Source organism: Phoca vitulina, unplaced genomic scaffold, assembly GCF_004348235.1.
Source record: "Phoca vitulina isolate PV1807 unplaced genomic scaffold, GSC_HSeal_1.0 scaffold99, whole genome shotgun sequence".
NCBI lineage: Eukaryota > Metazoa > Chordata > Mammalia > Carnivora > Phocidae > Phoca > Phoca vitulina.
This window is the reverse complement of record NW_022589802.1, coordinates 642,573-661,029: the sequence shown is the minus strand read 5'-3', so window position 1 is coordinate 661,029 and position 18,457 is coordinate 642,573. Positions and strand designations below refer to the sequence as shown.

Genomic DNA, 18,457 nt, shown 5'->3' with positions numbered 1-18,457 from the left:
GGCATAAAGAGGAGAAAACGTGCATCAGAATGACAAACCCAAATCCCTCCGGCGAGGGAAGGAAAAGAATGGGGTCAGGAATGGGTGTGCACAGGCGACTTCAAATCTGCCTTTTTAAGGAAAAAATGCTGAGACCAACGGGCCAAAATCGAGGTGGGTGGCAGTACGCGCCCGATGCCAAACTGATGCGCCAGACTTTTCTGTACTCGAGAAATATTTCAGAACAGTTGCTCGTGGAGGGGCAGCCACGGGCAGGGAGGCCAGTCCCCTACTCCGGGGGCTAGGTCCGCGGGAGAAAATGACCTGTTAGTACTAAGAAGAGCAGCTCCGGTCCGCTCGCGGGCCCCTCTGCGGGCGCCTCTGCCAGGCTGTGTTCCCAGGGCTCGTCGAAGCCGCGGAAGCGCAGGCCCGGGGGGTGAGGAACCCAGGCCCGCGGCGGTGAGTGGGGAGGCCGGGGCACGCCTTCTGTGGAGCAGCGCTGAGCAGCCCCGTGGGAGAAACCCGCTCCCTGCCATAGAAGCAAGGGTTGGGGCTACTGGGAAGGGGGTGCCCTGAGGGTGGGAGGGGGTGAGGGCAGAAGGCATGTGAGTGTGGGCGCGTAGGAACGGGCACAGAGGTGTAGGTAGAGTGTTGTGTGAGGGTGGCCTTTGTGCAGGGGGTGGGTGTGGGGATCAGGGAGTGGGTGGCTTGTGTGGGTGGGCGGTAGGGCTTGGTGGTAACAGGAGCAGGTCTATGACCCTGTGTTGAACCCCCTTCTTCTAGAGGGTCTTCTCTTCCCCTCCCGCCCCCTGCCACCTCCCCACTTAAGCTCTAAACGTCAGCCTATATCATTCCCTCTCCTTCATGTATCCTTCTTTCCTCCCTCAATAGCTGCTCATCACTTCCTGCCCCCCTCCTGTCACCTACACCCACTCAAGGACAGGTGCCCAGGTGTATCCATCCCTGGCCAGAGACACTCGCTGGGAAGCAGACACATGCTGAGGGAGCCATGAAAGGCCCAGCGGACACCCAGGGAGAAAGCGGAGCATGCTAAGCACGTAGCACAGAGGGGACCCTAGTAGACCCAGCATGTGGGCATGGCTTGACAGCCCTGAGACTTGACTCCCCTCAGGCTGCCAAGCAGGCTGGCTGCAAAACTCATTCACTTTCCCGCCTGAGAAGGCAAGAGGGGGCCCGGCGGAGGTCAAAGGCTCAGCATGGGCCAGAGGACAGACAGCAAGCACATCCTCATCCTCAGCTTGGAGGGGAAGCCAGGCCCTGAGGGGCCCCACCCAGGCTTCCAAGGTGGCCCTCAGCTCTGCTTCTGTGTCTGTCTCTCCCACCAGGCCAGGGTGCCTTTTTTTTTTTTTTAATTTTTTTAATTAAAAAAATTTTTAAGATGTGTCTATTTATGAGAGAGACAGACACAGAGAGTGAGCATGCACACTCGGGTGGGGGGAGGGGCAGAGGGAGAGACTGTCCAAGCCGACTCCCCACTGGGAGCACAGCCGACAAGAGGACGAGAGAGGGGGGCTCGATCCCAAGACCTGAGATCATGAGATCGTCCCAATACCCCCATGATCATGAGATCATGACCCAGGGTGCCTTCTTATATCCAGAAGGAATCCAGAATTAGGATCACGTTGGGAACATCATTTCCAGTTCAGGGAGAGCAATACCTGCTGGCTCGGCCCCTTGTCAGAACCTCTCAGTATTAGAAGATGGTGCCTTCATCAAGTACAAACCTCCCTCCTTTGGAACAATCCAGAAGAAATCCACTTTGTTTTCTAATACTCCACGTATGCCTGAAGCCCACTTGAATGTCCCACATCCTCCCTCACCCCAGTTCCTGATGACTCTCATCTCTAGCACTGCGGGGCAGGCTAGGCTGGCCTTGCCATGTGCCGGGCATCATTCTTTGCCTTAGCTGGAACCATCTTTTGGCAGCCAATCCTATTGGGTTTCATAGCGCGCTTGCAGAACAAGCAAACCCTCAAGCACTGCCTCGCCCAAGATAGACTTTGTACTCACTACTCAGGAACCCTCCAAGCACGGATCCATTTCCTGCTGCCCACATGAGCCCAAGTGGGCTGACCTGAGACCCACAGCTCTAATGCAATCCCAGGTGAGCTGGAAGTCACTTCATTTCCACTGTGGGGAGAGGGGACCCAAGCTTTAGAGGCACCCCTTTGCTCAAATGTGGCCCAGGTGGCCTGGTTCCCGTCTACACACCAGGGGATCACTCACTGCCCTAGGTCCCCAGGCACTGAAGCACCTTGCCAGCCCAGCCTCCACAGGCCTCAAGGGCAGTGGCCACCTCCAGACTCCAGGGTGCTCAGCAGCCCTTATCCTGGCTGACCCTGTCACCCAGTCACGCACTCTTGGTCTGAACCTTACACACTGTAAAATGGTAAACTTTCTGCAAGAATTTGTCAATAACCATGAAGAATCTTGAAAATATTCATCATACCCTTTGATCCAATAAATTTGCTCTAAGTAATAGATTTTAAATAATAATAATAATAATAATAGATACCATGTGAATTACAGGGATGGCCAGAGCAGTTTTGTTGTGGTAAAATACACCTAACATAAAATTTGCCGTTTGACCATCTGAAAGTGCACACTTCAGGGGCATTTAGCTCCTTCACACTGCTCTTCAGCCATCACCTCCATCTCGTTCTGGGACATTTTCGTCCCTGCAAAAGGTGACCCTACCCATTCTCTCCACATTACCCTAAGCCCCAGCGCCCACCACTCTCTTTTCTGTCCACATATCAATGGAATCATACAATACGTGCTCTGATGTGTTTGGCATCGTTCCTTAACACATTTTCTAGGTTCATCGATAGTGCAGTAAGCGTTAGTATTTCATTAGTACTTTATGGCCGAATAATAATCCATTGTATCCCATAATATTCCTTTATATGGATGGACCACATTTCGTTTACCCATTCATCTGTCAATAGACATTGGGTTGTTTCCACTTTTTGGCCACCTGTGAATAACGCTGCTATGAATATTTGTGTGCAAGTTTTTGAGACCCCGTTTTCAAATCTCTGGGCTAGGAGCGCAAGTGCCAGGCCCTACGCTCCATCTATGTTTAACTCAGTGAGGTACCAGCATTATTTTTAATGCCAACAACTTCACAACAATCTTAGGCATTAAGTGTCTTCTTCATTAAAGCATACAGCTGCCCTCCCAAAGTCTTCCAGTAAAATGTCTTTTTCTCAAAAAAGATATAATAGGGCGCCTGGGTGGCTCAGTGGGTGAAGCGTCGGATTCCTAGTCTCGGCTCAGGGTCAGGAGATCCAGCATGGCGTTGGGCTCCACGCTCAGCCTGCGTGAGACTCTCCCTCTGCCCCTCCCGCCCCTCATATAAATAAATAAGTCTTTTTTTAAGATTTATTTATTTATTTTTGAGAGAGAGAAAGAGAAAGAGCAGGAGCAGGAGGGGCAGACGGAGAGGGAGAGAGAAACTCAAGCAGACTTCACTGAGTGTGGAGCCTGACGTGGGGCTCAATCTCACGACCCTGAGATCATGACCCGAGCCGAAACCGAGTCCGATGCTTCACTGACTGCGCCACCTGGGCACCCCAATAAATAAATCTTTTTAAAAAAGATATAAAATGACATGTGAACTAGGATGATTACCATATAAAATATGTTTATGGAAAAAGGCTGGAAAAGAATATATAAAAACATTGTGTGAGGGAAATCTGAGATTTTTCCCCTTTTTTTCCAAACTTTATATAACATGGCTATACTTTTTTTTTTTTTTAAGATTTTATATATTTATTTGACAGAGAGAGACACAGCGAGAGAGGGAACACAAGCAGGGGGAGTGGGAGAGGGAGAAGCAGGCTCCCAGCCGAGCAGGGAGCCTGACTCAGGACTCGATCCCAGGACCCTGGGATCATGACCTGAGCCGAAGGCAGATGCTTAACGACTGAGCCACCCAGGCGCCCTGGCTATACTTTTTGAAAAAAAATAAATGTTTATGAACTGCAAAATAAAAAACACCATTGCTGGAAAATTCTCATGATAAAATATTAAGCAAAAAGACCTGTTTAGACCAGTGCGACCTCAATTCTGGGAGCACGGATCTGGGTGTATGTTACATATATTCATTCACTGGTATGTGCATATGTGTTCAACACAATACTTTCTTTAAAGACTGGGAGAAAATTCATGGGAGATAGTATTTACAGGTGACTTTTCTTTTCTCTTGTTCTTTCTAGTATTTTCTCCAATGAACATCGCTTTTATAACCACAGAGAAAATATACAAAAGCAATCTAGCCCATGATATATTCTGACCTGTTCTCAGTTTCCCCAAGGCTCCAGACTCTGTGGCAGGTGACTGGTTTGTTCTCCTGGCTCCAGGGCAGCCCAGGATGGGACGGCAGTCTCCCTCTACTGCCTTCCATTTCCAGCCCAGGTGTCCCAAAAAAGGGGCCTGGAGTCCCAGAGGGAGTGAAGGAAGCCCCGGGGGGACGCTCGGGCTGTGGGCTCCAGGTGAGGGGGGGGAATGAATCACAGCCACCCACCCCCTAGAGGAGGTGGTCACGAGGGCCCCATCCCATGCCCACCCCAGGGGCCACTGGGAGACTGGCCTGACCACGGGGCCAGCCAGTTAGGCTTAATGGGCCTCAGGCCCGGGAGCAAGACTGGGCAGACACCTTCCCCGTTCCCCCAGCGCAGCCCCCCTCTGCCGGCCCCCTACTGGCTCCCTCTAAGGTGGGTGATCAAGGTGTGGGCCCCAGCGTCTGAGCAGAAGAGGACAGGAGGCCCCTGGGGTCGGGGGAGCACTGACCCCATAAGCACCAGCCAACGAGGCAGGGAGGCACAGCAGACAGGCCCCCAGGTCTGCCTTCACAAGGAGCCTGCGGCCACCCCACACACAATGGCCACCCCAGCCCCTCAATGCAAGCCAGGTCACAAGGGTGGGACCCTTCCCCACCAGGGGGTGGACAGGCACAGAGTAGCCAATCAGGTAGTGGGGTGAGGAGACAAGACACAAGTTAGGGCAGGGACCTACCTCAACCCAGGCTCTAAAGGAGGGGGTGGGGTGGGGGTGGGGGAGTTGTAACGGGGGAAAAACTTTCCAACAATCAGGGGTGTTGGGAGTGAGCAAGGAAGGTGAGGGGGGGTGTCAGAGGCTGTAGTGGGGATGGATCTGGGCGACTGGGCCACTGCCCACTGGTCTCTCTCGTTCCAGGGGGCTCAAGACAAGGGACTCTTGGGACAGACCTGTGTGGTCTTGCATGCGGCTTCTCCAGGGAGCAGGGAGACAGTAGAGAATGAGCCCCGGAAGCAGGGCGGGCTCCCCTCTGCCCCAGGGCACCCTTTGGAAGCTGAGAGGCAGACTGCTTCAAGCCTGGTTGGAAGGTGGGAGGGGGAGGGGGCAAAGCTGTGTTTCAGAAGGTCCGCGGCAAGGGAGCCCAGGAGATGAGGTCAGCACAGGGGTTATGGGTGCACAAGTGACCCTCTGTGTCCCCAGGCAGCTGGGAACCACTGGAAGGAAGACGTGTTCCCGTCTCCCGCCGAGCACTGGGAGAACAGGAAGAACAGCCATGAATAAGACAGACGTGATCTCTGTGCTCAGGGAGGCTAGTGCCGGGGGCGGAACCCAGGCAAGAAACAGGCAAGTAAGGCCGTTTTGGACTGCATTCAGAGCACTGAGTTATGTGGTCGAAAATGCTAAAGCGGGGACTGCTTTCGATCGAGTGTGCAGGGACAGCCTCCCCGGGGATACTTGACCTAAGACCTAAATGATGACAAGGAGCCCCCCACGGTAGGGACTTTGAAGAACATTCCAGCCAGTGCTAAGCCCTTGGCGCTCTCCAGAGAATAATGTGCACACATCGCCCCGGCCTCTATTGAGGAGCGTGCAGGAGGGGACCAAGTGGAGGCAGGGGAAAGAGCAGCAGGGAACCACAGTGGCCCAGACGAGAGATCATGGTGCCTTGGCCTGGGATGGAGGTGGCAGTGGTTGCCAGGGCCCAGGGAAGGGAGAATGGGGAGTGCCTGCTTAATGGGTATGAAGTTCCCTTTTGGGGTGATGAACATGTTCTGGAAATAAATAGTGGTGATGCGAATGTACATGTCACTAATGGTAAATTTGATGTCATAGACTTTCCCACAATAAAAATAAGACTGCCATCCAGATCCACAGAGACAAGAAAGGTGAGGATCACTGTGGACGATGCAGGGGTTGGGGTAAACACAGGAAATGGGCATGTTTTATTAATGGAAATTTTTTCTCGGATTTAAAGTTCCTGAGACATGCAAACATCCTGGATGCCCCACTCCACCTACATGTGTCCCGAACCATGAGATGGGGGGAAGGGCGCCTGGGTGGTGCAGCCAGTTCAGAGACCACTCTTGGTTTCGGGTCAGGTCTGATCTCAGGGTCGTGAGATCGAGCCCCCTGGCGGGCTCTGCTCTCAGCAGGGAGTCTGCTTGGGTTTCTCTCTCCCTCTTCCTCTGCCCCCATCTTTCTCTCGAAGATAAATAAATAAATCTTAAAGAAAAAAAAAAGCAGGGTGCCTGGATGGCTCAGTCAGTGAAGCGTCTGCCTTCGGCTCAGGTCATGATCCCACGGTCGCACATCATCACACATCATCGCACATCGCACTCGCTGCTCAGCAGGGAGCCTGCTTCTCCCTCTGCCCCGCCCACCCCCCCCCCCACTTGTGTTCCCTCTCTGGGCTCCCAGCTCAGCAGGGAACCTGCTTCTCCCTCTCCACTCCCCCTGCTTGTGTGCTCTCTCTCTGTGTCTCGCTGTCAAATAAATACATAAAATCTTAAAAAAAAAAAAAAAAAAAAGCCTGAGATGGGGCACCTGGCCGACTCAGACGGTAGAGCATGCGACCCTTGATGTCAGGGTTGTGGGTTCGAGCCCCATGTTGGGCTAGAGATTACTTTAACATAAAAATAAATTATAAATAAAAATCATGAGATGGAGGAGCTAACGGGGGATTGAATACAGACAGAAGAGGCCCACAAAGGACCATGAGGCACGCTTACATTAAGCAGTTGGAGAGAGAGACCCAGAGTTTACAGTCAGCCAGAGAGAAGCTAAGGAGGAAAGCTGAACAAGACAGTGCATCGAGGGGCATCTGTTAAGAAGAGGTGGACCAGCGCAGAGGGGGACACTCAGCAGGCTGGGCTGGGCGGGGTGTGAAGCTCGGGAACTTTTGCAGAGAATGGGGTTGGAGTGGCTGGGGGCTGGCGGAGAGCGCTGCCTTTGGGTTTTACCAGGAGAGACACCTGAGCGTTCTGAATGCTGATGGGAGGTTGACAAGAGGGAAAGTTCAGGCCAAAGAGCGCGGGGGGGGGGGGGGGGGGGGGGCGGAGCCGAAGAGGCGGGGGGGGGGGGGGGGGGGGGGGGGGGGAGGGGGTAGTGCAGGCACCAAGACCTTGGGGGACATTGGGAGTAGGCGCGGGGAACACGGGGGAAGAGAAGAAACACCAGCGGCAGGTGAAGGAGACACAGGGGCAACGAGGGGACGCGGGGGCCCGCGACAGCTCCGGGGGAATCCCAGCGGCCAGTCGCGATCCCGCAGGGGCCGACCGGCCGCGGGGAAGGCGCCGGGCCCGCTCCGCCCCCGACTGCGAAGCGGCGGCGCCCCGGCGCGCTCGCCCCGCCCCTCTCCCCTCCCCCCTCCCCCCTCCCCCCGGGCCCCGAGCAGCAGACAAAGAGGGCGGCGGCGGCGCGAGCAGGGCTGGCCGTCGTCTCCCGCACGGGCGCTGGGCGCGAGTCCTCTCCCACCCTCGGCGGGAGCGAGTCTCCGGGCCCCGACCTAGGGAGGCTGGCGCGTGTGTGCGGGGGCTCCCCGGGAGGCCCTCGCCGGACTTCCCAGCTGCCGCGATGCGGGCCGTCGGGGCGGGCGGGCGGGGGGGAGGGAGGGAGGGAGGGGCCGAGAAAAGAGCCCCGACTGGGTGCCGGGCGGGGCCTGGGACCCCACGGAGGCCTGCGAAAGGCCCCTTGCACTCGTGGTAAGGCGGGGAGTAGGGGGTTACCTACGTAGATGTCTAGTGGGGACCAAGGCTGCTACATTAGGACTCTCCTAACCCCACTCTGGGGATGGAGAAACAGACAAGGAAACAGACACCGGAAGTTGCCCTCTGCCCTGGAGCCCCGAGTCTTGACTGATGGCTCTCAGCTCTGCTGACAGAGTGTCCAAGGGACACTTTGGATGTACCTGTGTCGCTGGCTTCCCAGGCTCAGACGAGTGTTATCGGGACCCCCAAACCGACAGAGCAGGCTCTGTCTTTTCAATGGCCCAGCACAAGTCCTCACTCCTATTTTCCCAACTCTGGATTTTGAAAATGGTCAACCCACAGGGACGTTGCAACATCTGACAGTGGATACCTGCATTCCCGTCAGGCAGATCTCCCCGAGTGCACATTCCCACACCTGCTCTCCCCTTTCTACACACACATTTTGCAAGCAAGATGCCAACACCAATGCTCCCATTCCAGGAGTAACCACACCACCCTTAATGTGCTCATGGATTTAGCACTGATGTAATCATCAGCCACCCCCACACCTCTACAAATGCACCACTAATACCCTTATAGCTTGTTTGTTTTTGTTTCTGGACCCAGGATCCAATCAAGGACCACACACATTACATTTGGTTGTTAGGTTCTTTTTTCTTTAACTTTCATGGCATTGACCTCTTGGAAGAGTCCAGGGCAGCTGCTTTGCACAACGCCTGAGTCTGGATCTGCCCTCATTAGATTCAGCTTAAGTGCTTTGACAAATCGCTGGGTAGTACCCCCTCCCCACCATCAGGTCGTCCCACTGCTGGGGATGCTTGATTTGGTTTAGTCACATGGTCAAAATCATGGCTGCCAGGTCTCTCTTTTTCCCTTCCTAATTTACAAGTCACCTGGGGTAATACCTTGAGACCCTGTGACCATCTTGTTCCGGACAACCTTTATGTAATGGTTTTACCATCCAAGGATGATCCTTGCCTAAATGAATTGCATCAGTGGCTACGAAATGCCTTAATTTGTAAGAATTCTAGCAGGGCACAGCGAACAGCATGGCCCCAGTCGTGGCTACCTGGACAAACCACACCATCCAAGCCCCTAACTGTGCCCACCCCTTCTTGCCCAGGGGCAGGAGAAAGAAAAGGAAGCATGGGAGGGCTTCCTCTCAAAAGCCTTTTTAGGGGCGCCTGGGTGGCTCAGTCGTTAAGGGTCTGCCTTCGGCTCAGGTCATGATCCCAGAGTCGTGGGATCGAGTCCCGCATCAGGCTCCCTGCTCAGTGGGAAGTCTGCTTCTCCCTCTCCCACTCCCCCTGCTTGTGTTCCTGCTCTGGCTGTCTCTCTCTCTCTGTCAAATAAATAAATAAATAATCTTTAAAAAAAAAAACAAAAAACCCTTTTTAGTAGTTTGGGAGTGGTGTGTATGTCTGGGCGCCCAGGTGAGCTGATTGTGTGTTGGTGAGGGTGTGGGCGATGGGAAAGGAGGCTTGCTTAGCTAGCACACAGTATGTCCCTTGGGAACCTCAGGGGGGCAAAGACCCCTGGAAATTGATTTGGTAGGTCTCAGGTGATGCCTTGTCTCTTGTAGCAAACTCACTTCCTAGGTCATGTTGATGTGATTCAGGGCTTCACTGATTTACCCTGAGTTCCTTCCTGAGGTCCTTGCTCTTGGTGTGGTTGGTGCAAGGCCCAGCAGCATGGACGTGGCCTGGGAGCTTGTGAGAAATGCAGACTCTCAGGCCCTGGACCTGCTCCAGTTCTGCATTTTAACAAGGGCCTTAGGGTTGAGTTGTGCTGGCCCAGAGCACCCCCTCAAGGAACCAGGGAGGATGCACACATACCTGAATGAGGTTCGGACACCAGACAAGTGACTCAAAGGGTCTCTCCTTCCCTCTTACCCCTTCCCTCCCCAAAGCTGTTGAGTGGATGGTGGTGCCACCCAGGGTCTGCTGAAATCTGATCCACCAGCCCTGGCCCCCCTGCCTTTCTAGGTGAGAGAAGGTCTCTCAGGGCACCTCTGAAGTCTGCCTGGAAAGAGTGGCTAGGAAGGAAGGATACCCCAGATGGCCTGTGTGAAAAAGCAAAGCAATTCTTGAGGTCATCATCAAGATCAACTTTGCAGGGGGCGGGGGGTGCGCCTGGGTGGCTCAGCCGATTGGGAGTCTGCCTTTGGCTCAAGTCATGATCCCAGGGTCCTGGGATGGAGCCACGCGACGCATTGAGCCCCACAACACATCAGGCTCCCAGCTTAGCCGGGAGCCTGCTTCTCCCTTTCCTTCTGCCGCTCCCCCTACTTGCTCTCTCTCTGTCAAATAAATAAAATCTTAAAAAAGAAAAAAAAAAGACCAGGGCGCCTGGGTGGCTCAGTCGTTGAGCATCTGCCTTCGGCTCAGGTCATGATCCCAGGGTCCTGGGATCGAGTCCTGCGTCGGGCTCCCTGCTTGGCCAGGAGCCTGCTTCTCCCTCTCCCACTCCCCCTGCTTGTGTTCCCTCTCTCTCTGTGTCTCTGTCAAATAAATAAAATCTTAAAAAAAAAGATCAACCTTCGGGTGTAAGCTCACAACTAAAAACATCCACCCGCCCACCTCTGGGCTAACCTGACTGGCCCAAGAGCATGATCCAAGTCTAGCAGTAATCAGAATGATATTCTTTATGAGATGCTCTTCATTTCCACTGCTCAAAGCAAGCATGAGCAAGAGGCAGGCTGCACTACAAAGAAGCCCCTGAGCCCCAACTTCTCAGTCTTTCCTCCTCTGGCTCCTCACTAATCTTAGACCTTACACTTCACAACTAGGGGCTCCTCTTCCTGTGTAAAGTTTTCTCTCCTTTCTTTCACATACAGAAATCCTCAGAATAATACTGAACGTTCTTCTGTCACTGGACATTAACTGTGTCATGTCCATGAGTAAGGCTGTCTCCACCCAACTGCCACGCCTTAACCACTGACTAAATGGCCTGATGGCAACAACTCCACCCCCTAGCCAAATGAGATCCCAGGGGACCCAGTGCCAGATGAGCAAAGGTTGCTGATTTCCCCATGGCAATGACCCTGGGAGGCAGGCACTCTTTATTCCCACATGGTACTGTCTTCCCTTTGGGGACCCAGAAACAGGAGGAGGGAAAGACCCACCCAACCCCACTAGAGCCCCATGCTGGGCTAAGTACTCTCATGTGTTTTTCCTTTGGTGTGTGTGTTACGTGTATTTCTTGTTTTTAAAGATTTACTGAGGTATAATTGCCATATAATCAAATGCACATATTTAGAGCATAACACTTTAAAGTTCTGTAAATATACACCTGTGAAACCATCATCACAATCAAGATAGTGACCATTTCCTCAAGTATCCTCATGCCCCTTTGTCATCCCTCCCTTCCGCCCATCCGTGCAAATGCTGATCTGCCTTCCAGTCACTGTAGATTAGTTTGCATTTTCTAGAATTTTCTACCCCGATGGCTCAGGCAGTCCTTGGAACTGAGGTAAGGGAGGAAGGGCACTTTAACATATTGAGACAATGGAAAAACATGGTGATCCTGTGTAGATGATGGCTACTGGAATTCAGTGCCCCACTCAAGTGCTCCAATTACTTCCAGAGGGCCTACCTACTTCCGGACAGGCAGGGCACTCAGCAGCAAGACACAATGACAGAACCAAATCCTGCTGGGGCGCCTGGGGGGCTCAGTCGTTAAGCGTCTGCCTTCGGCTCAGGTCAGGATCCCAGGGTCCTGGGATCGAGCCCCGCATCGGTCTCCCTGCTCGGCGGGAAGCCTGCTTCTCCCTCTCCCACTCCCCCTGCTTGTGTTCCCTCTCTCGCTGTCAATCTCTCTGTCAAATACATAAATAAAATCTTAAAAAAAAAAAAGAACCAAATCCTGCTCACAGGAAGCCCCCACTCAAGGGGCAAGGAGCATGTCAGGGTGAGGGGAGCCGCCACGGAGGATGAAGATGGAGAGAGGGGACAGCTGTGGGCCCGCTGCCCTCTACCCTGCTCTTGCAGCACACTGGGCCCTTCTCTCCCCAACTGTTGCCTCTTTGTTCCCCGCCAGTCTCTCCCATTACAAAAAGGCCCGGGGGGGGGGGGGGGGGGCGGTGATCCTCAGCACAAGGAAGGAGGGCTGGCACAGCGGGGTGGGGGCGGGGGCTACGCCAGCAGGAGCCTGAGGAAAAAAGACCTGGGGGGGGGGCATCACAAGGAGACCTGGAGGGCTGTCCTTTGACCTCTCTGGATGTGGACAGAGGGGAGCCGGATGGTGGTCCTGAGTCACTCGAGGCTGAAAGAAGGGAGAAGAGCAGAGGTCTGGCCAAGCCCTGTAGGGAATGGGTGCAGTGGGCCAGGGGCTAGTCTCCTTTGTCACATAGGTCTCCTGTGCACCAGGCCGGCCAGCAAGCATGTGATGGTGTCAGAGAGGGGGCACCAAGATCTAGAAGACTGGGGTGGCAGGGGAAAGACAAAGAGGCAGAGAGAAGCCCAACAGAGTGGGGTGTGATTAGATCCACGACAAAGGGGTCAAGGTGCCCCAGGGCAGGACAGCGCCCCCAGCCTGCAAGGGCATCAGGAAGGGCTCTCAGCAGGCATCGTGCGCCTTGGTGCTGACTCCGCTTCCTGCCCACCTTTCACCCTCTGGCACCTGGTTGCTGCCTCTTCCTAACTCAACGTGCAAGACCGCCCACCCCCCCCAAGATCCTTCTACCTTTCTGAGCTTGTCGAGCTTGTTGGTGTGTGGCACCCCGCCCCCACCCCAGCGCCCGCCCGGTTCAATACTGGCCTGGTTCAATACTGATGGGACGGAAGTGGGGCTGGGGCTCTGCGGGGCTGCACTTAGCGCGCGGTGCTGGGCCACGTCAGTAGCATGAGGGGCCCAAGCCACGGAGCATCCCAATAGCCACCCAGAAAACATTTGACAACGTCTAACAACACTTCATCATAAAAACACCCAAACTACAAATAGAAGGGAACTTCCTTGACTTGATAAAGAGCATTTATGAGAAACCTACAGCTAACTTCTAACTCACTGGTGATAGACTGGAAGCTTCCCCTCTTAGATCAGGAGCAAGGCAAAGATGTCTGCTCTCACTTCTTTCCAACACGGTACTGGAGATTCTAGCCCGAGCAAATAGGCAAGAACAAGAAATAAAAGGTATCCAGATTGGAATGGCAGACGTAAAAGTATCTCTATTTGCTCATGACATAATCCCACATATAGAAGATCCTCAAGAATCCACTAAGAAACAATGAGAGCTAATAAATGAGTTGAGTAAGGTTGCAGCATTCAGGATCAATATATAAAAATCAACTGCATTTCTACACAGTGGCAATGAGAAAGACGAAAAGGAAGTTAAGAAAACAATTCCCAGGACGTCTGGGTGGCTCAGCTGGTTAAGCATCTGACTCTTGTTTTCGGCTCGTGCCATGATCCCGGAATCCTGGGATCGAGCCCAAGCATTAGGCTCCCTGCTCAGCGGGGAGCCTGCTTCTCCCTCTCCCTCTGCTGCTCCCCCCGCCCCGCTTGTGCTCTATCAAATAAATAAATAAAATCTAATAAAATTTTAAAGATTTTATTTATTTATTTGACAGAGAGAGATAGCAAGGGCGGGAACACAAGCAGGGAGAGTGGGAGAGGGAGAAAGCAGGCTTCCCACCGAGCAGGAAGCCGGACCCGGGGCTCGATCCCAGGACCCCGGGATCACGACCCGAGCCAAAGGCAGACGCTTAACTGACTGAGCCACCCAGGCGCCCCCAAAAAAATCTTTAAAAAAATAACGGGCACCTGGGTGGCTCAGTTGGTTAAAATGTTGGACTCTTGGTTTCGGCTCAGGTCATGATCTCAGGGTCATGAGATTGAGCCCTGCATCAGGCTCCTTGCCTAGCACAGAGTCTGCTTGAGATTCTTTCTCCCTCTCCCTCTGTCCCTCCCCCTGCTCATGCGCGCTATCTCTCTCCCTCAAATAAATAAATATTTTAAAAATTAAAGAAAATAAAATTTACTTACAAAGCTATAGTAAAAGCAGAGTGGTACTGGCATAAAGATAGACATTTCTCCAGAAAAGACATACTAATGGACAATGTATGAAGAGATACTCAACATCACTCAGGAACTACGAATCAAAACCACAATCATACCACGTCATGCACAGTAGGATGTCTATAATCAAAAACATGCACTGGGGGCATGTGGAGAAAGTGGAACCCTCTTACATTCCTGGTAGGAATGTAAAGTGGCTCAGCCCCTGTGGAAAAGAGTTCGGCAGCTCCTCAAAAAATGAAACAGAATTACCATATAATCCAGCAATTCCATTTCAGGGTATATACCCAAAAAAATTAAATTATTTTTAATTTAACTATTAAATTAAAAGGGACTGAGGGTGCCTGGCTGGCTCAGTCCGCAGAGCACGTGACTCTTGATCTCAGGATTGTGGATTTGAGCGCCACGTTGGGTGTAGAGATTACTTAAAAATAAAATCTTTAGGGGCGCCTGGGTGACTCAGTTGTTAAGAGTCTGCCTTCGGCTCAGGTCATGATCCCAGGGTCCTGGGATCGAGCCCCACATCGGGCTCCCTGCTCGGCCGGGAGCCTGCTTCTCCCTCTTCCACTCCCCCTGCTCGTGTTCCCTCTCTAGCTGTCTCTCTCTCTCTGTCAAATAAATAAATAAAATCTTTAAAAAATAAAATAAAATAAAATCTTTAAAAAATAAAAATAAAAAATTAAATAAAATCTCTTTAAAAATAAAATAAAAGCAGGGACTCAAACAGATATTTATATACCCATGTTCACAACCACATTATTCACAATAGTCAAAAGGTGGAAGCAACCCCAGTGTTCATCAATGGGTAAATGGATAAATACTATGTGGTATAGCCACACAATAGGATATTACTCAGCAATAAAAAGAAATTTAGGGGGTGCCTGGCTGGCTCAGTCAGAAGAGCGTGCAACTCTTGATCTCAGGTCATGGGTTTGAGTCCCACATTGGATGGGTAGAGAGTACTTTAAAAAAAAAAAAACATTTTAAAAAAAGAAAACATGATAAATGAAAGAAGCCGCACACAAAATAAATCATGTATTGTATGGTTCCTATGGTCATTAAGATGAAATGTCTGGAACAGGCAAATCCATACAGAGATTAGTGGTTGCCAGGGGCTAGGAGGTGTTGGGGGAAATGGGTACATGACTGCTAAAGACAGGGTTTCTTTTTGGAGTGATGACAATGTTCTGGAATGAGATAGTGGTGATGGTTGCACAACTCCCTGAATATATGACAAACCACCGATTGCACACTTTATCAGGGTATGCTCGATAAAGCTGTAGTTTGTTTTGTGCCATCAGGAGAAAAGGGCCTGGAACTCAAGGGTAGGACAGACACTTGGAGTTCTTAACCTGGGGGTTGGAGAACGTAAGGCACGAGGAAGTCCCCTGGCAAGTGGTGTAGGTGTGCATGTGCATTTCTCTGGGCTGCACCGTGCCCCACCCGGGTCCCTTACTCTCATGAGGTGCGGAGGCCACAGGCAGGTACAGACTGGACTGCGAGAAGTACCATTTAGGCTAGGGGAGTACCAGTGTTTAGGGGAGTATGGGAGCCAGGCAAGGGGTCTGACTGGTCTTTTGGGACAAAAGCTTCTTTCTGCTCTGAGAAGAGGCCGGACTGGGCCAGGAAATGCTCACCCCGCTGTGCCCGGGACTCCAGCCCCCAGAAACGGGGTCATCTGGGACCACTAATGGTTTTCCCTGCTTTCCAGCTCCTTTTTATTCAATCTTCTTTTGTCTCCCCTTAATTTTATTTTATTTACTTATTTATTTTGGGGGGGGTGCAGAGGGAGAGAGAGAGAGAGAATCTCAAGCAGGCTCCACACCCAGCACACAAGCCCCACGCTGGGGCTCGATCTCACCACCCTGAGATCAGGACCTGAGCCAGAATCGAGTCAGTGGCTTAAGGGACTGAGCCACCCAGGCGCCCCTCCCCTTCATTTTAAAGGATCACTCCTCTTTTAAAAGCGCACCCAGGCTCTGATTCTGCCCAAACTTCGGCAGGAGCTTTAAAAGGGAGCGGTGTCCCCAGAGAGGGCAGCTGGCATGCGGACCCCTCCTCCTGGGGACCTATCTCCCCAGGGCTTGGGGCTCTCTCTCAAGGAAAGCCTGGCTCTGAACTTTCCTGCCGAGGTTCATCTCAAGCCCTCTTCCACCATGGAGCCTCCCTGAAGGCAGTCCCAGCCCCAACTGTGGCAGCCTCCCCTCACTCACTGCCAGGGGGAGCCAGAAGGGCCACCTCAGTGTCGCCCCTCGACCCGGCTCATTTCAAGCCTGTAGGCAGCGCAGGTCGCCCTCCGCTTTCCACACACCCCCATGAGGTCGGCCTTAAATGAAATACTACCTCAGTCCCTCTGTGAGGAAGTCAAGAGCCAAGAGCTTTGGAATCGCTTGACATTTGGTGGAATAATTCCAAGAAAGGAAGGCGTGAGGGTGGGATCCCACGGCGTCACCAACCAACCAGGGCAGCGCGACCTTCCGCCTGCAGCCCCGGTGCCCGCCGCTGGGATTCCAAGGGACTGCCTTTCGGTCCCAGCGCGAGTGATTACCGAGCCCGATTCCACGAGCGGGCAATGACAATGGCCAGGCACGGCTTCCAGACAGCGGGAACAAGCCGAGCGGCACAGCCCGGGGGCGCACGGCGAGAACGGAAGAAAGGCGAGGGGCAGCGAGCGGGAAAGGCGCAGGGCGCGCCCCGGCACCCAGAGCCTCAGAGAGGAGGGAGCGGCGCGGCCAGGGCAGAGCAAGAGTCCCCGTCGTGCCCCCTCCCGCTCACAGTGGCCAGAACCAGGCTCACAGCACCAAAGCTGGGCTCCCGCGGCCTCCCCACCCCCCCCCGAGACGCCGATTCCTCCCCCACCCCCCCACACACCGCGCCCCCGCGGGTGCTTACAGGAGTTCCCCCTATTCTTCTAAGGAGACCCCACTGCCCCCAGCCAACACCGCACGGACCAGCGCCTGCTCCCCAGTCCTGACCCATAAACCCGGAGTTGAAGTGCATACCTGTCTGCGCCGGGTCTGCCCCTGGGTCCCGACTCCCTCCGACCTTGAACTCCCTCCCCTGAGCCCCGGGGGCGTCTCAGGCCACACCATGCGGGCCATTTCCCTAGACACACCTCTCTGAGCGCACACAGAAAGTACACACACGCGGGGCCCGAGGAGCCTCCGCGCACACACAGACGGGGCACAAGCACGCACTCACGAAGTCACGCCACGCACAAGCAAGGAAGCCCGGCTCCGGGCCACCGGGCTGGGCTTGGGTTCCGAGCGCGCGGCCGGGCGTCTCCCCGCCTGCCCCGCCGAACACCGCCCGGTCCACGCCCCCCGCGGCTCTGGACCCGAGGCCCCGCAGGGCAGGGAGCGAGCCGGGCACCGCTGCTTGCAGACAGCCCTCCCCTCGCTGAGCCCGCGGTACCCCAGCCTGGGAGCCCACCATTTGGGCAGGGCCGGAGCGGGGAGTGGGTGCCGGGATAAGCACCCCAGCCCCAGACCGCCCGCGCGCTCCTGCGCCCCTGGCCCTCCGGGCCCTGGATTTGGCCGCCCCCAGCGCCGCGGGTGCCCAGCTCCCTCCCCCGCCCTGGGTCCAGCGGGGCGAGCGTGTGCAGGGAACGGAGCCCGTTGCTATGCAACCTCCATCCCGCGCGGGCGCCGGCAACACCGCGCCTCCGGGCTCCCGGGCCCGGGGTGCAAGCGCGCCGGACCGGGCCGAGCCCAACTTCCGGACCCAGGCCGATCTGGACCCAGGGTTCACGTCCCCATCTACTCCGGGCGCCCAAGGGATGCGCCCTACACCCCATCCCCACGCAGCTCCCCCCATCTGTGACTGCTTCCCACGGAGCGCCAACACCCAGCAGCCCCAGAAATTGAGGGCAGGAATGGCTCCCTACCTCTTCCTCTTCGAGCCCTTCAGCCCTCCCGGGTTTGCGACCAGCTTCTTCCCCAGGTGGCGCCCACGCCCCCCGCCCCAGCGGCCCCTACCTGAAGCATCACTTTGTACTGCTCCTCCGGTTTCTGAACCACACACATATTACATCCCATGGTGCTGGCCAGCGAGGGGAGGAGGGCGGGAACGGGAAAACGCCTTTCACCGGCCGGAGTGCGGGACCTCGGGTCCCGGGCCGGGGCCGGGGGCCATACCCTAGTGCAGGGGGCGGGCCGCTGAGCGGGGGAGGGGAGGACGCCCCCGAGGGAGGGGCAGCTCCACGCCCCTCGGGTTAACTCCGCCGGCTGAGGCCAGGCGCGGGCATGCTCCCTCGCACCCGGCCAGGAAAAAAAGGGCAGCGGGGGATGGGCGGGCGCGCCGGGCGTTGCTGGGCGACGGCCCCCCAGGAGGCGCGGGGGCGCGCCGGGCCGCCGGGGGCCGTCAGGGGCCGTGGGCCGCGCGCCTCCCCGCCCGCGGGGCCCGCCGCTGCCGCTGCCGCTGCCGCTGCCGCTGCCGCCTCCGGCTCCCACCCA

General features: G+C 54.9%; 1 protein-coding gene across 3 annotated transcripts in view; it reads right to left on the bottom strand.

Moving 5' to 3' along the window:
* Positions 1-18,321, bottom strand: part of PDZD4 (PDZ domain containing 4) — a 28,283-nt gene extending 9,962 nt beyond the window's left edge. For 2 of the 3 annotated variants that reach the window (XM_032397501.1, XM_032397502.1), the window contains exon 1: positions 17,981-18,321. In XM_032397501.1, coding sequence (XP_032253392.1) covers positions 17,981-18,040 — 60 coding nt within the window. In that variant the 5' untranslated portion in view covers positions 18,041-18,321. The remainder of the gene's footprint in view (positions 1-17,980) is intronic. The other variant, XM_032397503.1, reaches the window with a different exon arrangement.
* Positions 18,322-18,457: the final 136 nt, after the last annotated feature.